Genomic DNA, 23,960 nt, shown 5'->3' on the forward strand with positions numbered 1-23,960 from the left:
ACTATATCTAACTCAGTTTCCACAAAACAATATAAATATTATTAATGGACTTCATCCATTGCTGGATTTTGGTCTTGACCTTTACAAGTGGGATGTTCGTGCATAAAATTCAGAGTGAAGTCACTTCAATGTGAAACAAATTTTGCTGTTTCCTTCATCTGCAATGAGGGGCATGTAGATATAAATAATTTTGCTTGCTATCAATTATCTGGAAGCATGAGAATTCTTTATATCTTCATAAAACTTCAAAGAATCATCTGTGAATTTTTTGCTTCCTACATGCAGAATATTGATCTTTTTATTTCTACCATGATAGGCTGATTGCTCACAACATGATTGAAAGATTAATAACAAGGGCTACCCAGCTTGATTTAATATTTAAGTTACTTTCAGATTAAATTTTATCATTTCTGAATGATTTATTAAATATGCAGAGGCATGAGTTCTTCCTTTGCACTACTACCACAACCTTTAGAATGTCTTTTTACTATGTATTAACAATTTGAACCAGGAAGACCCCACCTGATTTTTTATTTATTTATTTTCCCCAGCTGATTTTTGTGCAAGTTCTCCTTGATGACTGCAATTTCTTCATGATTGAGTTCTGACTGAAACATGGCATACAAGCCAATCTATTAATTAGTAATCTAGAAACTAATACTTTGTAAATCTATTCATGTCAAATACAAAAACAAACTCCACTCCTTATATGTGCTTCTTCAAACCAGGGTGATACACCTTTGCCTTACAATTGCATTCTATTTTCAAATTCTTACTTAAAATGTTAAGGCACTTTTAAGGGCAAGAAACTTAAACTTTGTTTACAGAATGAATTTACAGCCACAAGAGCTAAGAAGAGAAATTCACAGATCAAAAATTAATTTAAAATTTCAAGTATGAATTCTCATTAACAGATCAAGTAAAGCTAGAAGTTAATTGATTCTCCAAGACTAATGCAAAATACTCGAGATCCCAAGTGCTGAACCATCAGCCCTTTATTTTTACAGCCATTGAAAAAGGATGTGTCGTCCTCCTTGGGGATCCGACGCCTCCAACTCATCAAGAAGCATGGCTTTGGCAGCTCATCTGTTTCTTCCTTTGCCTCCCCTCTTTGAAAACTCTTACCATGTTGCTGCTGATCTTTCAGGGCATAGTTATTCTCTTTGAGTTCTGCCACCATATGCTGGTCCTGCGGCATTATTTGACTGCCTTGATCTTTTGTAGTATATGGCATCTTATCCACAGGTGTGTATTTTTTAAGGAGAAATAAAAGTGTATTTATCAAGTTTGGATATTGCTTCACGTCTGCATTTCATTTAGTTACAAATAAGTCATGGAATTCCATCTACAATCAACCATGAGAAAAAAAAAATTCAACTAGAACACCAATTGCCATTTTGTCTATGACAATGCACATATTTAATGAACATTCCATACTCACATAGCAAAATATCACTTGCAATTATCATGTCCCAGTCTGGATTCTGCGTGCTAAACTCCTCACCCCATGTATCTGGACACAGTTAAACCCAGCCAAGAAAGAAATAAACAAGGTCCTAAACACAGTAAGTATATAAAGAAAGCTAAGAAAATAGTCAACAGCAGATGGAATAAGGAAAGACTGAACACTACTACAGAAAGTAAAAGATAAAAACAGATAAATCATATTGCATCCTCCTTTCTCTCTTCACATTACCAATACAATCAATATCTCTCACCATTCAGTTCCAAGTTCTATACAAATCCACTCAGTATATCCGGCAAGTTACAAAAATTCATAATGAATCATATTGAATTTCTACTGTACGAAAGAATCAGGGTTAGAAGAATTACGTCGGATGTGTGGTAAAACTGATATTCTGTTAGCTATGCAGTTATGCGCTATATTCTCTTCAATCTCATTGTCCTCAAAATCTGAAGTAGTAATATCAACATGAAGGGACTTCTTCAGAAACACAGCCAATGCTCCTGTGCCACTGAATGTTCGTAAGAAAGGAGATACTAAGTCGGTTGGTCATGTTTTAGACTTTTGGTAAAGTACATAGTTCAACTTTAAGGAAATGAAGCAAACTTCTTGCCAAACATAATAACTGGACACACCCACACATGAATGTACATGCTGGCCATGTTTCAATAAAAGAATTCTTCCAAAACATAAGAACTGCTCACACATGCACAGTGTTCATGTTTTGTCATGTTGTATTTTTAAAAATGTTTCTTATAGCTCATTGAGTAGTACGTTTTCTCAGAGGTGAGTATGTTTTCTCAAAGGTTGTTGGTGGGCTATTGTGGCTATTACATACTGCTGTAACACTTTCTGAAGCCAGAAAAATCAGTTTTTTCAATCAATGAAGAACAACAAAAATAGTCCAGGAACTTCCCTTAACATTTCCTAAACACAAACCATGGAAAAGAAAAGGGTTACTTTCTAAAAACATAATAACTACTCTACTGTTTTGGATTGTTACATGAGCATATGTTTACTAATATGCATACATGATGAAAAGTTTTCTAAATATTGACATTAGTTCACCTAAATCATACATCATCTAAGTCATATTTTACCTAAACGGACATTAAACACATGAACTAGCAAAGACCCTATTAGTGGTAGCAGTAAATCACAATCAGAAATATTCTAGAAATCTCATAAGGCTTTGGCAGTACTTGACTGGACAAGTCCTACAAATGACTTTAGTTGCATAGCTCTCTACTAGGACCATAAATTAAAATTACCAAGCCAGGTCATCTTTGTCAACAAAAATAAAAATTAAATTGATTAAAAAAATTAGAAGGCTACAAAGCTAGTTTGCTAAATCCCATAGCCCAAAAAATGCCCGGCCACCATGATAAATATTAAAGGTTATAAATTGGTCTGGATCTGAGAACGCCCTGCCCTCACAACAAAAGATACCATCAAGAAAACTACTATAATTAAGTCCTGAAACCAGAGAGACAACAAAGAACCTTTAAAATTAATAACTTAATAGACATAAGAGCACTAATGGCCTAATCATATGCCATTTACGTCTAAATATCTGATTTTTCAAATATGCCATTTAGTGTTTAATCTCTTCTGGCCAGCCTGGAAAACAGTACAGCAATGTTACAGTAGTATAGGTAACCGGGCCACCTTTTGATTTGTAATGTTCTGATTTGAGACCAGGAAAACAGTAAACATGTCTTTTAACAGTGCTAGCAAATTTCGTTTCAAATTTTTCCCCTTGGATGAAGATGTCACAAATTTCTAAAAGTAAAATATTTGGTTCTCAATGAACCCAAGGCGCAAATCTAAATAAAGAGACAAGGTTCTTCATGCAGAGCTTAGTGATATGCAACCCAAGATAGCTACATATAAGAAAAATCAGTAAAAAGATGGAGGTGCTGCTTTCCATGGTGCCACTGATGAAATAAGAAAAGAGTTGAGACAAGCTCAACTTGTAAAGATACATTACATACAAATGTGTATCAAAGTAAATAGTCAAGAACTTAAAATCTAGAGACAGCTGCCAAAAATGCCAATATGGTACTTTCATTTCTTGATTGGTACTCGGAGAAACATATTTTTAAGGATGCAGGATAGAGGATGACTCTGTACAGAATATTATGGTAACTCTTATCTTTTAAGGGATTACTATGGAAAAGTGGAACAGCTTGCAATATAGTGGAGAAGCAAACACCCACAAGCACATCACGACTGTGATAAAGTTAAACAAAGCATTAATCTGGAGATTTTTCCCTGAACATTATAATCCCCTTGCCCCCCACCAACCCCCCCTCCACAATTTTTTCACTCAGTAAATTCATATAAGATGGATGGTACAGTAAAGGAGAATAATCCTAACATGGAACACTTGGTCACCTTCCCAATATGCAAGAAAAGTGTCAGAATATGCTACATAGATGGCCTCAAGCCACCCATTCCTCATGCAATTGTTATTGTTTGTCTCAATTGGGTGGAGAAATCAATCATTCTAGCCTTAAAATTAAAATTGCTAGAGGTGACAGGGAGGAAGAAATAGTGCAGCAGCTAATTGCAGGTTAAATGAACAACTGGTGAATGGATATTTAATGCACACAAATGAAAGCAAATAATGAAGAACAATGCAGATCAAACAAGGAAACAATGTATTCAACTGCAGAAAATGAAAGAATTGCAAACAGGCCACCAATGCATGAAACCACTCACCACTATGCTACCTGAACCCTACGAAATACTTGCTAGGATTCTCTGCAATACAACCGCCACACCTTAAGCTGTACCCAAAATCCCAATTACATGCCATTTCTCACTCCACAATACCAACTTGTCAATCCAGGTCAAACTAGCCAACTACCAAACCCCTTCAAATGACCAAACATCCCAATAAATAGCACTAACATTCTAACACCAAATCTGGTTTGCGCTAACATTGAGGACTAATGCAAGTCAATGCTATAAATGCACGCTAAGAAGTAAATTCAGTTTGCAAGGAAGAGATGTGCAGATGTAAGTAGAATAAGCAGGCCATACCTTTACAAATTCAAACTTAATGTTTCCTTGACATTCCAATAGTGACAAGCCATCAGAAAATCTAATCACTGTCGTTTCACAAAAGCCACTCTGACACTGACCAATTATTCTAATGTACTGACATATGTTGACCTTTCGAGATATGCACACCGGTGGCTAAGTTGCATGTGGTGAAAACTTCACGCACGAGATTGTGCGAGGTTAAGAGCAAGATTACGTCTCAATGCAAAGAAAGCTTGTGTGTGGGTTAAAATGCACTAAAATAGACATGTGCCAAGCCAACAAGGTCTATGCAAGGCCAAACAATGTTGTGCCTTCTAGCAAAGGGTGTGCGAGAGGGCAACTGCAAGGCAACAAACCAACACAAAAACAAAACAATACACACATGCAAATTAAGCCTATGTGCACAAAATACCACCAACACCCAACACAACTTGCACACAAGGACAACAAAAAAAAACACATTATATTTTTGTATGATGCAAGATTTCTCAAACTGAAGGATGCTCCCACATCAAGAATCACTATCAAGTAACAGCCCTTTGGAACTTCATGAGGTTAGAAGTTTTCCATCTCTAAATGAACCTTGAAATCTTCTCATGAGCCTAAAAATTACAATTTCCAAAACAAGGTAAATTATAGAATGTGGAGGAACAAAATCTCCTAGTCAACAAGGCATGAAAGTCTTACGGCACTGGGGATATTGAAATCACCAAAATAAACCAAAAATGGATGAAATGAGAGTAGCTTTGATACATGTAGAAATAGAAAGAAAGAGACTCTTCAGAAGGAAAACCTAAACCTTTTGGCCAATTTCTGAACTTCAAAATAAATGTATCCTTTGTCAAGCAAAATAATGGTGGGGAAGCTTTTGTTCCAGTGGATTCTGTGTGCACTCATAACCCCATATAAGCCATCATGAGGGATGGCTCAAAAAAGTTGAGTTAAGGAAGATGACTGAGGTGTAGTCCACAGTGATAAGATAAAGTTCCTAGAAAAGAACAAAATCTTAGCCTCCTTCAAAAAGCCAAAGAGAACAAGGCATTATAGCAGGTCAACGAGAGTAGCTTTGATAAATGTAGAAATAGAAAGAAAGAGACTCTTCAGAAGGAAAACATAAACCTTTTTGCCAATTTCTGAACTTCAAAATAAATGAATCCTTTGTCAAGCAAAATAATGGTGGGGAAGCTTTTGTTTCAGTGGATTCTATGTGCACTCATAACCTCATATAAGCCTTCATGAGGGATGGCTCAACAAAGTTCAGTTAAGGAAGATGACTATGAGGTGGAGTCCACAGTGATAAGATAAAGTTCCTAGAAAAGAACAAAATCTTAGCCTCCTTCAAAAAGCCAAAGAGAACGAGGCATTATAGCAGGTCCTTGTTCATAAAGGAATAAAGCACTACCATCTCAATTATTCAAATATTTTCATAAGGCTCTAGATAGACAAAGAAAAGCATAATGTGGGAAGTAAGATCAAAGGAAAGCCATCAAGGCTTATGATAAGAGGAGAGTACTTCAATGCAGAATATTTTCAGCATTTCTACCATCAACTACTCATCCTAGTATGAAATCAACAATTTAAAAAAGACCACTTGGTTTCATTTACAAGAATCAAACTATAAGATTGCAAACAAAATGCATATTTCCTTCAATTGATTTAAGTTTGAATCTCACATTTAGCTCCAGGTAACAGACAAACCTTCCCAATTCTATAATTTGACGGTCTCTCAGAAAGTTTTGAGATTAGTGTTCACATGTTTAAATTAGCATTATAAGTATGTGTAACAAATATTAAGTTGTTGAAAAACAACTTAATATTATTGTTAGTATGGTTTACTAGAATATTAATGTATTTGGTTATACAGGATTGTATTACAAGTTGTTAGAACAACTTGTCTAAGTAAAGGAGTGGTTATAGGAGGTTATACTAGTTCTCCTATAATTTAGGAGATAATACTCCTATAAATATGGATTGAAGGAGAATGTGTAAACAGAGAAAAACAATATTATTTTGTGTAAAGAATTTTCATTGTTTGGTTTCTATGATTCCCCATTTTTCTGATATGGTATCAGAGCTAATTTTGGGTTGATGAGATTGTCTCCAACCCCATTGTGTGGAATTCATCTATTGTGCTATGTATTATTTATATTTTATTTGTTTTTCTTTCTAGAGTCAAGCACCTTAGTAGTAGCAATCTGCTTTCTCCACAGTTAGCCAGAGGAGGGATAGATCAGTTCAAGGACGATATAAGTGACAGATACAGCGGGTGCATTGAAGAATAGCTATCAGTCTATGCTTAAAGTAGTGAACACTATAGAAGTGATTAGGTGACATTTAACGTGTCTGCGAAGAGTTCGGCATGTCATTCTAGCGAAGGATTTCATCCTTCCAAACGATTCTCTTTCAAAATGAACGTCAGCAGTGCACAACCTGCCAACTAGTGTTTCCATAGTTGGCCGCCCATTTGGACAGGTTCAGGATAGTAAACCCCTGCGCAAGTCTCTCACCTCTGTTCAATGTGGACAATAGCTTGAGTCTCGATCCTCCTTGATGTGGTTGCTGGCACGTGCACATGGTACACAATTTGGTTGGCTCCGCATATTCTTCTCACATCGGCTCACACCATACACGATTTCTGATCTTGATATCGGCCTTCTCTCAAGGGAGTTTGCAGCATTGACCAACATCCTGATCCTCGCCATGAAGTAATTTGCAGACCCATCGTGAGGACCTCTATTTGGTTCAGCGTCAATTTAAAGGTTTGTGCCATTCGATTGCAAAGTGAAGGTTTTCCTCTACTTGGTCATCCTCATTTTGGCCAAGGAGTTGATGATTCAAGGTGCGAATTGTGATGGCAAGGCTCCGCTGATTTTGAAAGAATTCAAGATGACGATGTCGAGCCCAGTATAATTGGATTTAACTGGTATTTTTCATACATTTAATTTCTGACCGAATTCGCATTTGGTGCATTACAATCCTGGACCGGTGGAAGATTTTTCATAGATTGGCAGAGCTGTACCTATTTTCATGATTTGCGCATCATCCCTAGTGGTTGTGGATTTGATTGTTTCGAGATTTTGTCAATCTAATCAGTCTTTCTAATATAGTAACTTCAAATGAATTATTAGTTCACAAGGAGATATTTTGTTGTCATAGACTATTATCAAGGCATGTCATTTTGTTTAGACTTAGGGTTGTTCATGGATCATTATACAATGAAAAGGCATCATTGTTTCAATTGTAATTGGACGCATTATCGTTTGTACGTGACGTCCATATTGAGGGGAACTTTTTAAAACTGGTCTTCAAAGTCGAATTTGCTAAGTAGCAAATCCATTGGAGGATGGAGGCACAGGAGGTTGAAGGACATTCAGCGACCTCTTGTACGTCACCAACGACGGGGCCGCTTATCAGCACTGCTGGCATTTCATTTTCTTTTCTTTTCAGTATATTGTGTGAATAAGTGGAATTTCACATTGTGGGGGGGAATAATAACTAATGTCCCATTCCCATTTCGTGCCAAAATGACTAAAGTCAAGGGCAGCTTCTAGTGGCAGTGGCAGTTATCTGTCCTGTTCGAGATCGAGTGGCAACGATCGATAACAGTGACTAATATTAAGAACATTGTGTTCTTATGGAATGTAATGTGAAACGTTTTCCAGTATGGTTTTTCAAATTTGTGATATGTAACTTCCCTGATGTGCAAGCATAGTGGTGAACAAAAGCACCAGAGTAAGTCAGTTCATGGAACTTGAAAGGGTTTATGGGAGGATCCAGAAAACCACACAAGTTGAACAGATGAGTGGGTTCTTGTTCATGTCCAGGTTTGTGGTAGGCCTATGTGAAAACCATGAAAGGTTGATGGGAGATGCCTTTTGTTTTGAATCAAGATCATGACCCACAAGAGTTGGGATTACTGCAGATGAGGGGTGAGAGTTTTTACCATGTTTGCACTAAGGGGGGGAATGTTAGAGAATAGTGTTCACATGTTTAAATTAGCATTATAAATTTATAAGTATGTGCAACAAGTATTAAGTTGTTGAAAAACAGCTTAATATTATTGTTAGTATGGTTTATTTGAATATTAATGTATTTGGTTATACGGGATTGTATTACAAGTTGTTAGAACAACTTGTCTAAGTAAAGGAGTGGTTATAGGAGGTTATACTAGTTCTCCTATAATTTAGGAGATGATACTCCTATAAATATGTATTGAACAAGAATGTGTAAACAGAGAAAAACAATATTATTTTGTGTAAAGAATTTTCATTGTTTGGTTTCTATGATTCCCCTTTTTTCTGATAATTTCTACCATCAACTACTCATCCTAGTATGAAAACAACAATTTAATAAAGATCACTTGGTTTCATTTACAAGAATCAAGATTCAAACTATAAGATTGCAAACAAAATGCATATTTCCTTCAATTGATTTAAGTTCGAATCTCACAGTTAGCTCCAGGTAACAGACAAACCTTCCCAATTCTATAATTCGACGATCTCTCAGAAAGTTTTGATGTTCAATCAACCACTCCGCAAATATGGATGCCCCTGGCCAAAGCATGTTTGCATTAACTTCATGAAAAGAAAATTCTCGAACAACCAAAGCCTGCAAAAATTACCAAGATCAAGAAGATTTACAGATCAGCATTCATTCTCTGCCTTGAAATGCTCTGCACTGGATTGCATAATACTTGGACATAGAAAATAAATTCCCAAAATGATCCAGAGTACTGAAAAATGGCTCACATGTGCACATAAAAAACGTGAAAAAATGCAATACTATCTCTTCTTCAACATAGACATGAAAAATGTTATGCATGACCTCTTTCTCTATCACAGTTTGCAGTTAAAATTATAATCGAATTGGTAATGCCTAACTGTTGTGCATTAAACTGGAGAAGTCATTAGGATGTACATAAATTCACAAACCATAATCATATACATAGAAGAAAGGAATGAAATTAAATAATTATTAATTTGCACTAATAATCAAAAATGTTTCGTGATGCTCTTAGTTTATAACTCCCATAACACAAGCAACTCTACAAATATTTACAAATATTATATAGCATGACATAGAAAGCAATTGGAGGCTTATAGTTATAATACAAGTATATGCTCTCTAGAACTGCAAGTATCAAAGATTAAAAAATCCATTAAAAATAGAGCACATTAAACTAAGGCTCCGAGCCATCTCTGATCAATCCTAATATCTAAAGCCAGAAAGAGGTTCATAATAAAATGGTGTCTCAATGTGATATGTTGTGACGCAAACAGTAAGTAGGCCAAATAAACAACTGGGTAACAGTAGCCTAGAGTACACAATGAAAGCACAAGACTAAGGAAGAACAAAAACTCTCTATTTTAATTATATGCAGAAGAATTTCATTCCCTATGGGCCACTCCAAAATGTATTGAACCCAACCAACCTATATCACCCAGCCAGCAATATTCAGCCTACTTGCAAAGACTCTCTATTACACTCTATCCCCTTTGTAAGCTCAGCAAACCTATGACTAACCTACCATTCCTTCAATAGCAATATCACATCTCGACTTCAACACCAACTTCAGCCCAAGACTTCAACATCCTGCTCTAAAGGTACTGAATTGTTTTAAGTTGATACAATGACATTTTAGCTTCCCCACAAGTGCAAAGGCAAAAAGGTGACTTTCACACCTCAAATTTGCAACTAGAGCTTCAAGATCACATCATGGTTCAACTCCCATTTTCTAGCTTGTTGGTTTTTTGACTGCTTCCAATACATCTCTTTGCTTGCCATTCACGCACATCCAACACACTATGCCATCTCATGTAACTCACAAAAGGTGGTTTTTGTTATCCAAATATCGACCTCTAGGTGATTTCTTCATTTCACTTTCTTCCAAGGCATCAACTAGATCCTACATGACCTCTCCAAGCTTACATGGCAACATGCAGCATCCAAGTGACACACTACACTATGTTGTTTCACAAGAATTCACAGACTATTCAGACGGTAATAGCCTATTTTAGCCTATGTGCCTATGTGACACCAATATCTCAACTTTTGGCCTTCACATTACCACAGTTGATCCCTCAAGTTCTCAAACCTAAGCTCACAATATTGCAAACCAAAACAGTCAATGTACACTCCTTGGGCTCAAACACAAAAGAAAAAAGACACTTTTTTGGTAATGCAAGATTACTTGACCCCTGGGAGGTTCCTGCATTAGGCACCCCTGGTGAAAATTTTGTCAGCTTGGTTCTCACAAATTGGCTTTTGTGAAAGATTGATTGGCCAACCAAGTCAGCCTTCTTCAATTTCACTAACCCACAAATTGGCTTTTGGCCTCTTACACCTCCAGCAAATGAGATACTCTTTGTACTCGCTTTTCTAGGCTTTCTTGCCAATTGTTCATCAAGGATATATGCTATTTCATATTGCCACTCTTCAAGTATTTGCCTCTTACAATCAATATTTTCCTGCAATGGTAATTCTTAGTTTGCAATAACTTTCAGCCAATAAAAAAATAAAGATCAGACACATTGAATATCAGTGAGATATCCAATCCCTCTGATAACTCAATTACATACACATCCTAAGAGAATTTGTATGGTCCAGTTTTCTTGGGATTCTATTTGTTATAAATTTCTCCAAGGAAGCTTTCTTTCCTCAAGGGTGCCACAACAAACTTTCCCTCCAAGTAAGTCTTCTCTCTTCTATGCATATCTGCTAATGATTTGTGCTCAGCATTGATATTCTCTAGTTGTTTCTTTACTTGCACAGAAATCTCCTTCACGTGTTGCATAAAATCTTCAACCTTGAGACTCGCATATGCTTTTTTTCATCCACCTTCAAGAAGTCTATGAAACCCTTCAACAATGTCCCATACACAGTCGAGAATGGCATTCTTCTAGCTGACATGCCTACTGAGTTGTATACAAACTCCATCTCCACCAACATGGAGTCCCACAATGTAAGCTTATCACACACCAAACATCTCATCCAGTTGCTAAGGCTTTGACTAACAACCTTTGTTTGACCATCTATCAATGGATGGTATACAAAATTATAGATGAGTCTCATGCCCAACCTTTTCCAAAGTGTTCACTAGAAGTGACTAAGGAACTTAGTATCTATACCAAAAATAGTGCTATGCAATTGATGAAAAAAATTCATCATTTTCTATGCATCATTTGTTTGAATGCCAAGAATGAAATGTGTCGTCTTTGAGAATCTATCAACAACCTCAAAAATCAATTAACCCTCTACATCTGAGGCAATCCATGGAAAGTTCCTCCCAAGGCATATTAGGCACTAGCAATGGCTTGTAGCACCATGTGTCCTACACCAAGCCCTTTGCTACTTGACACATTCTGCATCTCTCAACAAATTTATGCACATCTATGCACAAATCTGGCCAATGATACTAATCCAAGACAGCCTACATCCTATTTATGAGATGACCTCCCAACGCCATTGTGTGATTCTCTAATGGGGTTCCCATCATAGAACTTTGTAGAATACACAACTACTATCTCTAAATCAACCATCCCCTTTGTGCAAAGTAATCTTCAAATAGGCTTTTAACTCTAGCCAATGGCTCTATGCATGCCTTCCATGCATCTGCAAAGTTAGGATATGTCCCATACAAATCCTTCATGCCCTCCATGCTCTCTAGTTCAACAGTCATCATGAACAACAAAACTTGACTCCTTTTGTTTAAGGCATCTACCACTTGATTTGACTTGCCAAACCTTTGTTTGAACCAGTGTTACACGGTTGTTGGGGACAGAGGGACGCGGAGACTGTTTTTGGGGACAAAGGGCCTAAGTTTGGGGACAGCGAGGGGATGGCGGTAGGGGGGTGGCTGGGTGGTGATGCTGATATACATATAGTACTTGAAAAACTAGTTGTGAAAAGATGTATAAGAATTACATTTCAAATGAAACTATGGAAAAAATTAGTAAAATTATAAAATAGCAAAATTTGAAATACTAAATACGAAGATTTCTTGAATGCTAAATAAAATTTGAAAAATGAAATTGTCAAATTGGAGATTTCTATTATTTCGAAAATATGAATATTTGATATCATAAAGATGATTACATCATTACAATGAGTAGCAATTGCATTAGAATTACTAGCATGATATCACAATAAAACTTAAGTACAAATATCAAAATGTAAAAATGTAGTGAACGGAGGCCTCTAATCATCTACAAACTCCTCATCATTGGAACGGTTGGACTCCTCACGGTCAAGATCCCTCAAACTAACACCAACCAGCCCTGCATCTGAAGTGGTAACATCCTCATCAACCTATGATGGCTCCTCTAGCTCTACATCCCACCATGCCGCTAGACTCTCTTTGTACACAAGTGTCTTGCGGTCAATGAGACGCAAAGCACTATGTATAGCCACAAGCTTCTCTGCTCTCTTAGAGGTAAGTATGTTCCTCTTAAGAGAGTGAATGAAGCTATATGTAGAAAAGTTGCTCTCTACAGCTAAAGAACTAGAAACCTGGGATAGCACACAAATTGTTAGAGTGGTAGTCAAAGATTTCTGACCATGACAATTCCACCACAAAAGTGGGTCCTCCTGTGCCATAGTTTCTATATCCATCTTTGTCGCGTTTGAATAACCCTTAAGAGTGGCAAATTTCATCCACTAAATGCGAATTATGTAGGCATCTCTAGCATCATACATCTTCTCTATGCACCTAAAGAACCCTGCCTTCACCTCATCATCCTGAATCGGTTAACTCTACCAAGCCTAGCCTTGTAACACTTAGGATTCAAGGCATAGGCAGCCATATGCAAGTGCGTGTTAAGCTTGTCCCATCTGCACTGAATGATTGACCGAATGTGCTCATTGTAGAATGCTAAAGTGGGGTCCTTCACTCGCACAGCAACCCTCATCTAGTCGAGCATAGAATTGATGCAATCATACACCTCTCCAAGGTTAGGTGCATCCCCATCCCCATATCCGATGACCTAAAAAATTGGAGCAACAATGGAGACTATGTATTTTGCATCAGTCCAAAACACATCACTCTTCACTATCTCCTTCACCCTTCTCCCCTACTTTGTCTTGGCCTCGGCCCACCTATTCGACTCTGTTGTCATAACCATGAGTTGCAGTGCCTCTTGCAACTCAATCATTCTCTCCAAGAGAATGAAATAGGATGCACGTCTGATCTCAACTGGTTTCAAGAACTCCTTCGAGAAGGTCCTAAAGAGTGCATGTGAAGTGTGGTGGTTGCAGATAAACATCTGCACATCTCTCGCATCGTTGACCACTCCTCTAATCCAGTCAATCTTCCCCATGTCCTTGGATGCGTTGTTCATGGCATGCACACAACATGGTGTCCACCAAATATATTTGTAGGCTCCCTCAATAAGTTTCCCTGTAGCTCTACACCCATGTGCTGCATCTGTCACTACTTTGACCACATTTTGTGGCCCAACCTCCTCAATAGCCTCCCTGAGGACCTCAAACTGAAAATCAACATCTTTGCAATGCCCTGTACAATCAACTGCTCTGAGAAAGTATGGGTCCTTTGCACATGTAACCATGACGCTGATGAGTGGACAATGGACCCATCCATAATAACTATGCTGCATCCAAAAGCCACCCAACATGCCTTCATCTTCTCCATCAAAACATTGACCTTAGAATAGTTCTTATCCAAGATCGTGGTCCTCAATTTGGTCTCACCTAGTGGCACATATGATGGTCCTCCCTTCGCCACCATTGACATCATCTCCTTATAATAAGGAGACCAAGCTACATGAAATGGGATGCCATTGGCAAAGAAGAACTTGCCAATGGCATCACCTATCTCATCCTTCAGCTGCACATTGAACAAATCAGCTATGGGGTTACTTTGCAACTTGTGTTTCCTTGTCCCCTTAACCTCTCGTGATTGGGCAATGGCACTGGAAGTGGAAGTGGATGAAGGTCTAGACATCACTCCTCTCGTTTGCAATGTATGAGAAGAAGTATGTTGCACTTGCTAGCTCTGTTGAAGTTGTGCCCTACTAGACAAAGTTGTAGGAATTGCAACTGCACTATCATCAAGAATGCCCCAAAGCTTGTTGATCTCAATTATGTATTGAATGTTTTTAGGTTCTTCCAAAAAGAGACACGGATCCACACGTTCTCCTCTCCAAAAAACGAAGTGTGCATTGACTCTAGTCATGCTGCCAAACCATGCAAGACCACAAATGTTGCATTGCCACTTCCTTGTGCCCCCACCTGTCCTTGTTGTGCTTGCTATTTTTGATGCAAACTGTTTGAGAGGAGATTTAGTATCATAAGGACCCCTAGCATACTTTGCCGATAACTCGGAAGGGCAACTTGTCCTAGCTGTTGCACTTGACATGGAACTAGATTGGGCTCTAGGATCAGCCCAATGGTCACCCCCCTCAGCCTCAGGTTCAAAATCTGAATAATGGATTTCAATCTCATCCTCACTCGTGTCATGAGAGCTCATTGTGATGGTGACACTGCATTTCACAAAATAAAAATAAAAATAATTCAATAAGCATGTAGTTTCAGCCTGGTTTAACAAATTTCAATTTTGAAAACAAAATTTAAAATTTAAAATTTGATGTTGAATTTTGAAAACAAAATTTAAGATTCAACATCAAATCTGATTTTGAAACAAATCAAAGAAAAAACAAGTTTAAACAACAAAAAAATTAGAAAAACCGAAAATCAGAAAATGAAACAAACAAAAAACAAGAAATAACCTACCTTGTGCTTGAAAAATCTCTCCAAAATGTTGTAGAATCCTCTTCCTCCTCTTCTTCTTGATCCTTTTCACTCCTCTTACACTTGCACTCGCTCTTTTCACTCCTTCGATTGCTCTTTCCTGAGTTTTTCCTCGTCTTCACCCTGCTGATAAAAAAAATCAGAAATAGAAATATGACTGAAATCAATAATTTTAGGGGTTTTGTAATGCATAGAGGGCATGAATAGGTTAACCCCAAAAATTCGCTCACAATTAAAAAATTTATAAATTTTAAACGCTTTTTTTAAGTGTTTGGATGGGAGACTTTTGCGCGTCTCCCCACCCCTCGAAAGACACCTAGACGTCTCCAAGGATTCTTGGAGACGTTGAGGCATCTCTGGCGGTGGTGACGAAAGGGTGGAGGACACCACGTCCCCGTCTCCTAGTCCCAGAGACATCCCTGTCTCGGAGACATGGGCCCAAGGTGGGAGGGGAGACGTGTCCCCATGGATCACTAGTTTCAACACAAGGAAATAACCCTCCAAGTGCTATACCCATCTCATATGCATCAACTCCTAGCCATATATACCGAGTACTTCTTGACATTTATCAATTTCCCATTGAAGAATGTAATTGGTCTTCCTTCTAGAGTAAGCACAATCAAGTTGAAAAAACTTATTGAAATCAAGGAGTGCCAACATGAGCTCCACTATAAACTTCTTCAAGAGTTTGAAACTCTTGAACATGGTAACAATCCAATCAAACCCACCCTTTTGCATACAATGAGTAGTGATGCAACTCTTGGTTGAGGAACACACATCACTAAAGTTTTAAGATGAACTTCCTATAGAAGTTCACCAACTTGTGTATACCTTTGACTTCTATGACACTCTACGATGCCAATTATTTGACAATTACTCTCACTTTCTTTAGGTCTGCCCTCAACCTATCTTGAGATACCATGAATCCCAAGCACATCAATTCCTATTGCATTAAACTATAATCCTTGAGATTAATGTGCAACTTCTTCAGTTGCACAAAAAACTTGTTGCAAGTGTGGAAGATGCTGCTCCCTCATCTTGGTGAGCACAAAAATGTCATCTAAATATAAGGCCACAAACTTGCCTACAAATGGCTTCAGGATTCAGCAACCTCACCTCATGAATGTGCTTGGGGCATTCATTAGCCTGAATGGCATCACCTTCTATTCTAAGAAGCCATCATTTGTCTTGAATGAGTCTTCCATTCATCTCCTCCTCTAATTTTGATACGATAATAACAACCTTTGAGGTCACTCTTCAAAACATACATGGCTCCACTCAAATAGTTAGACTATTTGAGTGCCAATCTTTTGCATCACCAAGTTAAGGGAGTGCACAATACACAGTGTTCAAAAAATATACTTGTACCTTTCCTCAAACAAACACATGTTGCATTGCAACTTTTTGCATTGTTCATTATGACTTGGACAATGTTCTCAACACCCACCATCTCTATGGACTCAATGAGGGTTTTGGAAATGAAGTTTGCATCGTTCACTTTCCCCTCACAATCAATTTCCATCAAAAACATTGCCTCTTTAGGGGAAACTGCAATGACATTTATTAAGGGCCATTTTTTGCAAAATCCATCAAAAATGGACACTTATATTTCAACCCATGAATCCCTAATTGATTTTGGTAACTCCACAAAAAAAAAATTTGCCAATAAGGTGGTGTTCACCTTCTCATACCCAAGAGTTGTGTAACCAAAGGGTGTTCAATTGATTGTTGTCACCATTTCCTACCAATATGGTTATCTCACCATGCTAAAAGTAAGGATATTGGCATAGATGCAATGTGCAATATATTCATCTACATTGTCTCTCGCCTCATTATAAAATACCTTATCTAATGAGCCTCTTTTGCAAGAATAAAGAGTGGGATCTTCTTCTTGAATAGAAAATGTCTCCAAAAAAGGATGTGAGGCAGCCACTATTGAAGGAGACTCTATAGATGGCCTCCCTAATCTTTTCTTCGCTAAAGGATGAGAATTTAATTTGGCTCTCTCACTCACAGCATCAGCTTCTTCTTGTTCTTTAATGTATGCTAGAGTTTGCTCTTTTGCCAGCCCCTTCTCGTTTGCCCCTTGACAAACTCTAATTCCATGTTCAGTCATAGCACACAAGTAGCTATCGCTCCACCATACAAACTCTTATACTAGATAATGCATTGACTACAACTCCAAAGAAAAGCCCCAACTCCTAGAAGTTGTTCAACCATCATAATATATTTTCATAGCGGATAGCTTGATCATATTTGAATTGTCTGTCTTTGGGGCCATTGAAACTCAACTAGCAACCATTCTAAATAGAGTGAAGTTATAAGAAAAAAAATAAAAAATAAAAAATTTAACCCTATAGTATGTAATTTAATAAAACAAAACAAAAATACAACCCTACAACATGTATAACTGTAAAGTAAAATAAAAACAAGTACAACAAAACATTCAAAATATTTGCTTTTTTAAAATCTAAAAAACTTGTTTTTCTTTTTAACTTCAAAAATTTGCACAAAATACTTACCTTTGATCAATAAATGTCCTTTGTGCTAGCTAGATCCCTCCCCTAGCACTTAGCAAATGTATTTGGCACCTTTACAATCCTTCACCTTGGAAAAAAAACAGCAAGCTTCAAAAATGCAAAAATGGCAGCTTATAATGCTATTGGATGTTTGTGCAGGCTTGTGTTTGTGAAACGAATCATTTGCACATGTTTTGGGACACTTGTAGGTTTTCACTCATGTTTTAGGGTTGAAAATGCATATTTATTATTTTATTGTTAAAACAGGACAGATTGGACGTACAATGGATACTCTGTTTAATGGCATTTTTATCTTGTGGGTCCCCCCCCAACAAGGTTAAACACAACCTAGGTTCAGCCAGGCACAGCCCTACCACCTTGAGTGCCCTATGGATATGTCTAAGTTGTACCAACAAAGTACCTAGGGCAGCAGGACTGCAACCTGTCCATCCTGTCCACGGACTAGTGCCCACTCTTGCCCAAATCAATTCAATTGGGCCATAGTAAGGAAACTGGAGGAATCTAGCTACTTAGCACTATAAGTATCATCACAAGGGGAAAAGATACACTAATTGGGGCAGCTTGTCAATAACAACATTCACACCATATTGGTGAATTTCTCTAAGACAAAATCCTTTCACATGGTGTCATATCAAGTCTACTCACTAGTTCAATCCAAGGCTTTTGTGGGATTGGGTAAGATACAGATAGGTCATTTTTTCAAGGAACACCCACAGTTGGAATACAATAAGGACATGACGCACTTCAAAAGGGTTACCAATGTCTTACTGATGCTAATGATAAGAGATTTAGAGAATCAGAACCAAATCCACATCTCAATGTTGCCTAAGATGGTCATTTCAAAGTGGGCTGATTGATTTATCCAATTTTCCATTTTTACCTATATTAGGATCTACAATTTTGGTTTGTGTCCATATAAGCTACCTCAATATCCAAGTGATTACGTAATATCGATGGAGTATCGTAGGCAGCTAGCAATGTTATGGTTTTTGCAGGAAGAGGCACAAGTTGTGGGCAAGTTTTTCCATACAAGTGTGCCAATGCCCTAGATGCTAAAAATATCGGGGCAAAACTTTCCAATTTTAATCTTAGATTGAGCTATAAAGTAAATGTTTTTATTCAAGGGTATTATGATTGAAAGAGTTGGGGAAAAATATGATCACATGACTGATATTGAAGATTTATGGTTGAACTATGCCTATGAGTCAGGACTATGAATGCTTGAAGAAGGAAGCATAGTCTTACGCTAAAGCAATTACAGTTCGCATAAAACTTATCAAGGAAAATATTTGTAACTACCAGTTGTCAATAGTAGATCATTACTTTTAGTAATCCATTTCTTGTGCGTTCATGGATGACAACTTTGAAGAGTTCAAAATTGGATTTGAGCAATTGGTGTAGATGTGCTTAGGAGGTTCTTCATTTAGTGCAAACAATATGGATGAATTGATGAAGGTCGTAGTGAAATTGGCAATACTTGAAATTAAGGTGCTAGAGCTACAGTCATTGGTTGGCAATTGCAAGAGTTTTGTTCATCAACAAATGGATAAGGAGAAAATGATCCCCAAGACTCCTACTGTCATCACCAAAGAATACATTGAGAAAGATCAACTAGCTATTAGGTATGATGAGATGCCAACGTAAGCTGTGCCAAATTCTTCTAGTTTAGATTCAAAAGCGAAGGAACTTTCAAATTAGCTATTTGTGGCTAATTCCATTTTTTATCATTTCCTGTTTTTTGCAGATGAGGAGCACCTATGTTTAGGCTGCTTCATTCCTTTTTTGTTTAGGATTAGATTTTCTTTAAAACATCTTTATTTCTAGGGATTGCCTTAAAACTTTAATTTTTTTGGATAGCTAATTATTATTTTAAAATCCCTAAATATTTTTCACTTTAACTTATTAATAAGTGCCTTGGGCAGAAGTTATTCTTAATAGTAGTTGAAGTGAAGCTTATGCTAAAAAAACAATCGTTTGAGCATTCAATTTGAGTTTTCTGTGTGTAGCATGCTAAATTTTATTAAGTTAATTTAAAACAAAGAGCAGTGTTGCGCTTTGTATCAATATTTCTATTCATTTTAGTGGTAACTTTGAGTGTCTCTAAAATGATTCATTTTCTTGAGATCTTTCATTATGATTTTGTGTTAGTAGTTATGTTAATCCTTTCCTGTGTATGTGGATCTACTGGTTTCAGTTTTCAGCCAATTTGGAAGCATTTGGTGATCTAGTTTACTTTGTTTCAGTTGCAAGTCTTAATCATAAAAACCTCATTTGTGAGGGAAGAAACTTTCAAGTCTCGTGCTCATATTCTGAGAACACAAAAGATAGGGCAGAGTTTATTTCAATTATTTTCATTTATGCAAAACTCCTGTTTGATGATAAACTTTGTTAATTGGTTAAGGTTTAAACTTTAGGATAAAATTTTGCTATTTAGTTTTCAAGGAGCTTCACCTGTGAATTTGAAGAGAGGTTTATCCTTATATGTTGTGACATGTTGTGTTGTGTCAAAAGAGACAAATTAGAATGCTAACAAGACCAACTTATAAAATTGGTTGCCCACATTGCTATTTTCCTGTGATTTTTTCTCCATCCTTATACTGATACAGATTGTCCAAGTAAACATTCTATGAAAAATAGAAGAACAGTGAACAGATGTTCATGCATTTGTAGCAATTTTTTGTGCATCTATATGGACAATGTTTAAACTAAGAGTTTCAGAAAACATGTGAAGATATCTTATAACCAAATTCATTATTATATTGATATTATGTTAATAAAACTTCAGTGATAAAATTTGAATTAATATCTTTTTTAAATGATCAGAGCTGTCTCCAAAGAGACTCGAACGTGGCACCTTAGGTGCCCAAACTACAGCAACTTACTGTTACACCACACACGTGCAAATTTTATCAAGAGTTAAGGTTATACTTACACCACAGCATAGTTTCCATCCTCTTTTAAAATAGTTCAGTTTTCTGTTTAACACACTTTACTAAGATCAAGATTGCTACAGAGATCTCTTTATCAGAATCTATTTCCTCGCCCAGGCTATCACACACGAAAGCTCCACTCCTTTGCAAAGAACTGAGAGATTAAACCACTTGGACATATATTGCAGATCCTATGCAAATTTGTGCCAGAAAATCATTCTCAGAGCCCTATAAATTCACCCTTTGGTCTAACAAGACCGTGTGTATGTGTATACTTGAACATAAGGTTTGTTTTTTCATTGCCAAGCCACACATCATTCGAATGCATGAGACCCCCTTGCAGAAGCCCACACACGATTTATTTTCATTTTCTTATATCTAATTTAAATTTTATACTCTTGGGTTTTGAGTCTTGACTTCATGACCAAGCTTCGAAGTCATCCAAACCTTGCCAATCCACCTACACCTGGGGCATTTGTGTTCAACCAAACTTGGGGCATTTATGCGCTCTTATGGCCTTTGCAGGCTGGCCTTGGCTGGCATGTTGATTGGGACAATACTCTTTGACCTACCTATTGGTAGTCATTTCTTCCTTGGGCTCCCCAAAGTAAGGACCTGTTTTAATTCAAATACTATAATCTGTAATATGTATAGCTCTGGCTGTGCATTTGTCAAACAGATGAGCAAAGTTCAAAGGCCATTTGCAGCTCACACTAAATGTTTCTAAACACGTTAATAAAAACAATACTAACATATGCGTGTGTTCTAAAGCCCTTTACTCTCCTAATAATTAAGGGCAGAGATTTTGATCAACTCAACCAACGTTCAAGTCATAAGAAAACACTTAAGGCAGGGCAGGAAAGTAGCACTTTGTTTAAGCAATGCCATGAAATGTGTCTTCTAGCGCGTAACTAGCTCATGTCATACACATTCATTGGATCAACAAAGTAGTCCCATATTAAATTTTCTTCTCACGGGGTATCTCTGATAGAATGTGCTTTTCCAAATCTGTACATCAGCATAAACGAATGTGCAGGGTTTGGCATAATACAAATTTGGTAAATGGGTCGAAGCTTAAGTAGGTGCCATTTTAAATAATATATATGATCATTGAACAAATGAGACTTCATACATCTATAAGGTTGTGACCTACAATCTTAAGATACCTATTAACTCAGATAGAATGTACTTTTCCAAATCTGTACATCAGCATAAACGAATGTGCAGGGGTTGGTATAACACAAATTTGGTAAATGGGTAGAAGCTTAAGTAGGTACCATTTTAAATAATATGTATGATTATCGGACAAATGAGACTTCATACATCTATAACGTTGTGACCTACAATCATCTTAAGATACCTATTAACTCAGAAAATGTAAACTTTCTTGAATAGGAAATATAATCATACCATTTCCTCAAAACCCTCTACGGTCAGGATACTGCAAATTTAACTAGGAAAGGAAAAAGAACAAGAAGAAGATTGTTCTACTTGATTTCTCTAAATACAAGAGAATATTATATTTGGTTTTGCAGACATTACCATTCCTGGAAATGAGTGCTCTCTCTCCACAAATGTATTTGTTTGGGACTTCTCGGAATCTGAGCCTGCTGCGTTAAAAAGAAAAATACAAATTATTCAGATAGCATTCATACACAAGGCTAAATGAATAAAGATGAGACGTCTAGTGATGCCGTAGTACCTGAGAGTTCATCTTCTTCATCATTGGTGAAAAGAGAGGATGGAGAGAAGAGTGCAGTTTCCATTCTGTATGCTGTGTCACAGAGTAGTTTATAGAGATAAGTTATTTTCTGTAATTTTACCTCGTGTGAGTACCTCGGTATGGAATATGTTATAGTTTATACTTCATTAACGGCCAGTCAATGCTCTTTGCTTCAGCGTTTCTTTTAAAGCCACTGTACCAATAGTCATTTGTGCAACTTTACTCAGTGTAAAAGACATTTATGCTTTAAGTATGGGTAATTTTGAATGTAGGGTTATTAGGGTATCTTTAAATAGGTATTGATGACTCTTGAAAATGATCATTTTTTTATTTTTAGGGTGCGGTTTTATGAGGGGGCTTAAGCTTCTATTTTTATGGAGTAAGAGGTTCCATGAAACAAAAAAAATTATGCTACAGGGTTATTTAGAATTTTTTCCTAAGAAATAGCAGCTCCTACTTTTTAGGACTGCATATTTCAGAGGGTGAAATTGGGGTGGGGCTAGAAATTGCCCCACTAGCTTAGGGATGAAATCTACCACTTGTCACATATTTTGAATGGCAAATTTTGAAAGTTTCACAGCAGCATATAGAGATGGGTTTAATGTCAAAGCATCTCATGTTGAGATGGAGGAATCTTTGGGTCAAGCATGAATAAGAAGGCAGAAAGTAGTTTCTTAGAAGTTACCAAAACTTGGGCCAACATCAACAAAGAGACTACAAACATGGAGAAGGAAAAATTTTATCAGGTAGACGAAACACAAGATAAAGAGCTCAAAGAAAGGCGAGGTAGAGCAGCAAATGTAATCATCAAGGGAGTGAGAGATTATGGGAAAAATGAACACACTTTTGACCTTTCAAGAGACTTCTTAAGAGATATGCTACTTTGGCAAGGACAAATCACCAAAGCTTGGAGAATTGGCAAACTATGTGATGGGAAAAACAGACCTTTAAAAGTTATCTTACCAAGTGTTCGCAACAAGCAAAATTTGTTAAGTAAGAAACAACTTTTGAGGGGTACTCGTTTTTTCTTGGATGAAGATTTAACTATGAGGCAACTAGAAGAGAGAAGGGTTGAAGTGGCAAAGGTTAGAACAACTAGAGATGAGGGGAAAAGAGCAAGGTTGTTCAGAGGCAAAGCAATTATTGCATATTTTGGTCCCCAAAATAGGACAGAGCAGCAAGAGAGCAACAAAGCAGCAGCAATAAATGAAGTTGGTTACAATGCAACAAGGCCCATTCGATCACATAGAGATGAAGACTCAGAATTGAGTCTTGCATCCCAAGACAAATAGCAATCAAGGTCTACCCAGGCCTCTCTAAGTCTAGTTTGTTGGAATTGTAGAGGCTATCCTTGGAGACGTGGGTCTGGGTTAGGGCCTATTGCGGAAGGTAGAGACGTTATTTGTCTTGTTGAGATTGATGAGCACGAAGGTTGTAAGATTCCCACGTTTGAAGGGTATTCAAAAATGGCAAAGTGGAATAGAGCA

The 23,960-nt window shown here is 37.2% G+C and overlaps 1 protein-coding gene across 2 annotated transcripts; it reads right to left on the reverse strand.

Moving 5' to 3' along the window:
- Positions 1 to 715: 715 nt before the first annotated feature.
- On the reverse strand, positions 716 to 22,690 carry LOC131068897 (uncharacterized). 2 transcript variants are annotated; one of them, XM_058004181.2, is made up of 6 exons: positions 22,453 to 22,690; positions 22,293 to 22,357; positions 8,991 to 9,124; positions 1,834 to 1,976; positions 1,442 to 1,513; positions 716 to 1,305 (listed from the first exon to the last, which is right to left on the reverse strand). In XM_058004181.2, exons 1-6 carry the CDS (start codon positions 22,514 to 22,516, stop codon positions 926 to 928), a joined length of 858 nt encoding a protein of 285 aa, XP_057860164.2. In that variant the 5' UTR covers positions 22,517 to 22,690; the 3' UTR covers positions 716 to 925. The 2 variants fall into 2 exon arrangements, with proteins under 2 accessions (XP_057860164.2, XP_057860163.2); XM_058004180.2 differs by having other exon boundaries at positions 22,293 to 22,360; positions 22,453 to 22,688.
- Positions 22,691 to 23,960: the final 1,270 nt, after the last annotated feature.

Source organism: Cryptomeria japonica, chromosome 3, assembly GCF_030272615.1.
Source record: "Cryptomeria japonica chromosome 3, Sugi_1.0, whole genome shotgun sequence".
Classification (NCBI taxonomy): Eukaryota; Viridiplantae; Streptophyta; class Pinopsida; order Cupressales; family Cupressaceae; genus Cryptomeria; species Cryptomeria japonica.

Coding starts and splice junctions, on each gene's coding strand:
- LOC131068897 (XM_058004180.2), bottom strand. CDS start 22,516: ATGGAAACTGCACTCTTCTCTCCATCCTCTCTTTTCACCAATGATGAA. Junction 1,977..8,990: donor CGAATTATAGAATTGGGAAG/GTTTGTCTGTTA, acceptor ACGAACATTCAG/TGGCACAGGAGCATTGGCTG. Junction 1,306..1,441: donor TGCAAGTGATATTTTGCTAT/GTGAGTATGGAA, acceptor AATGAAATGCAG/ACGTGAAGCAATATCCAAAC.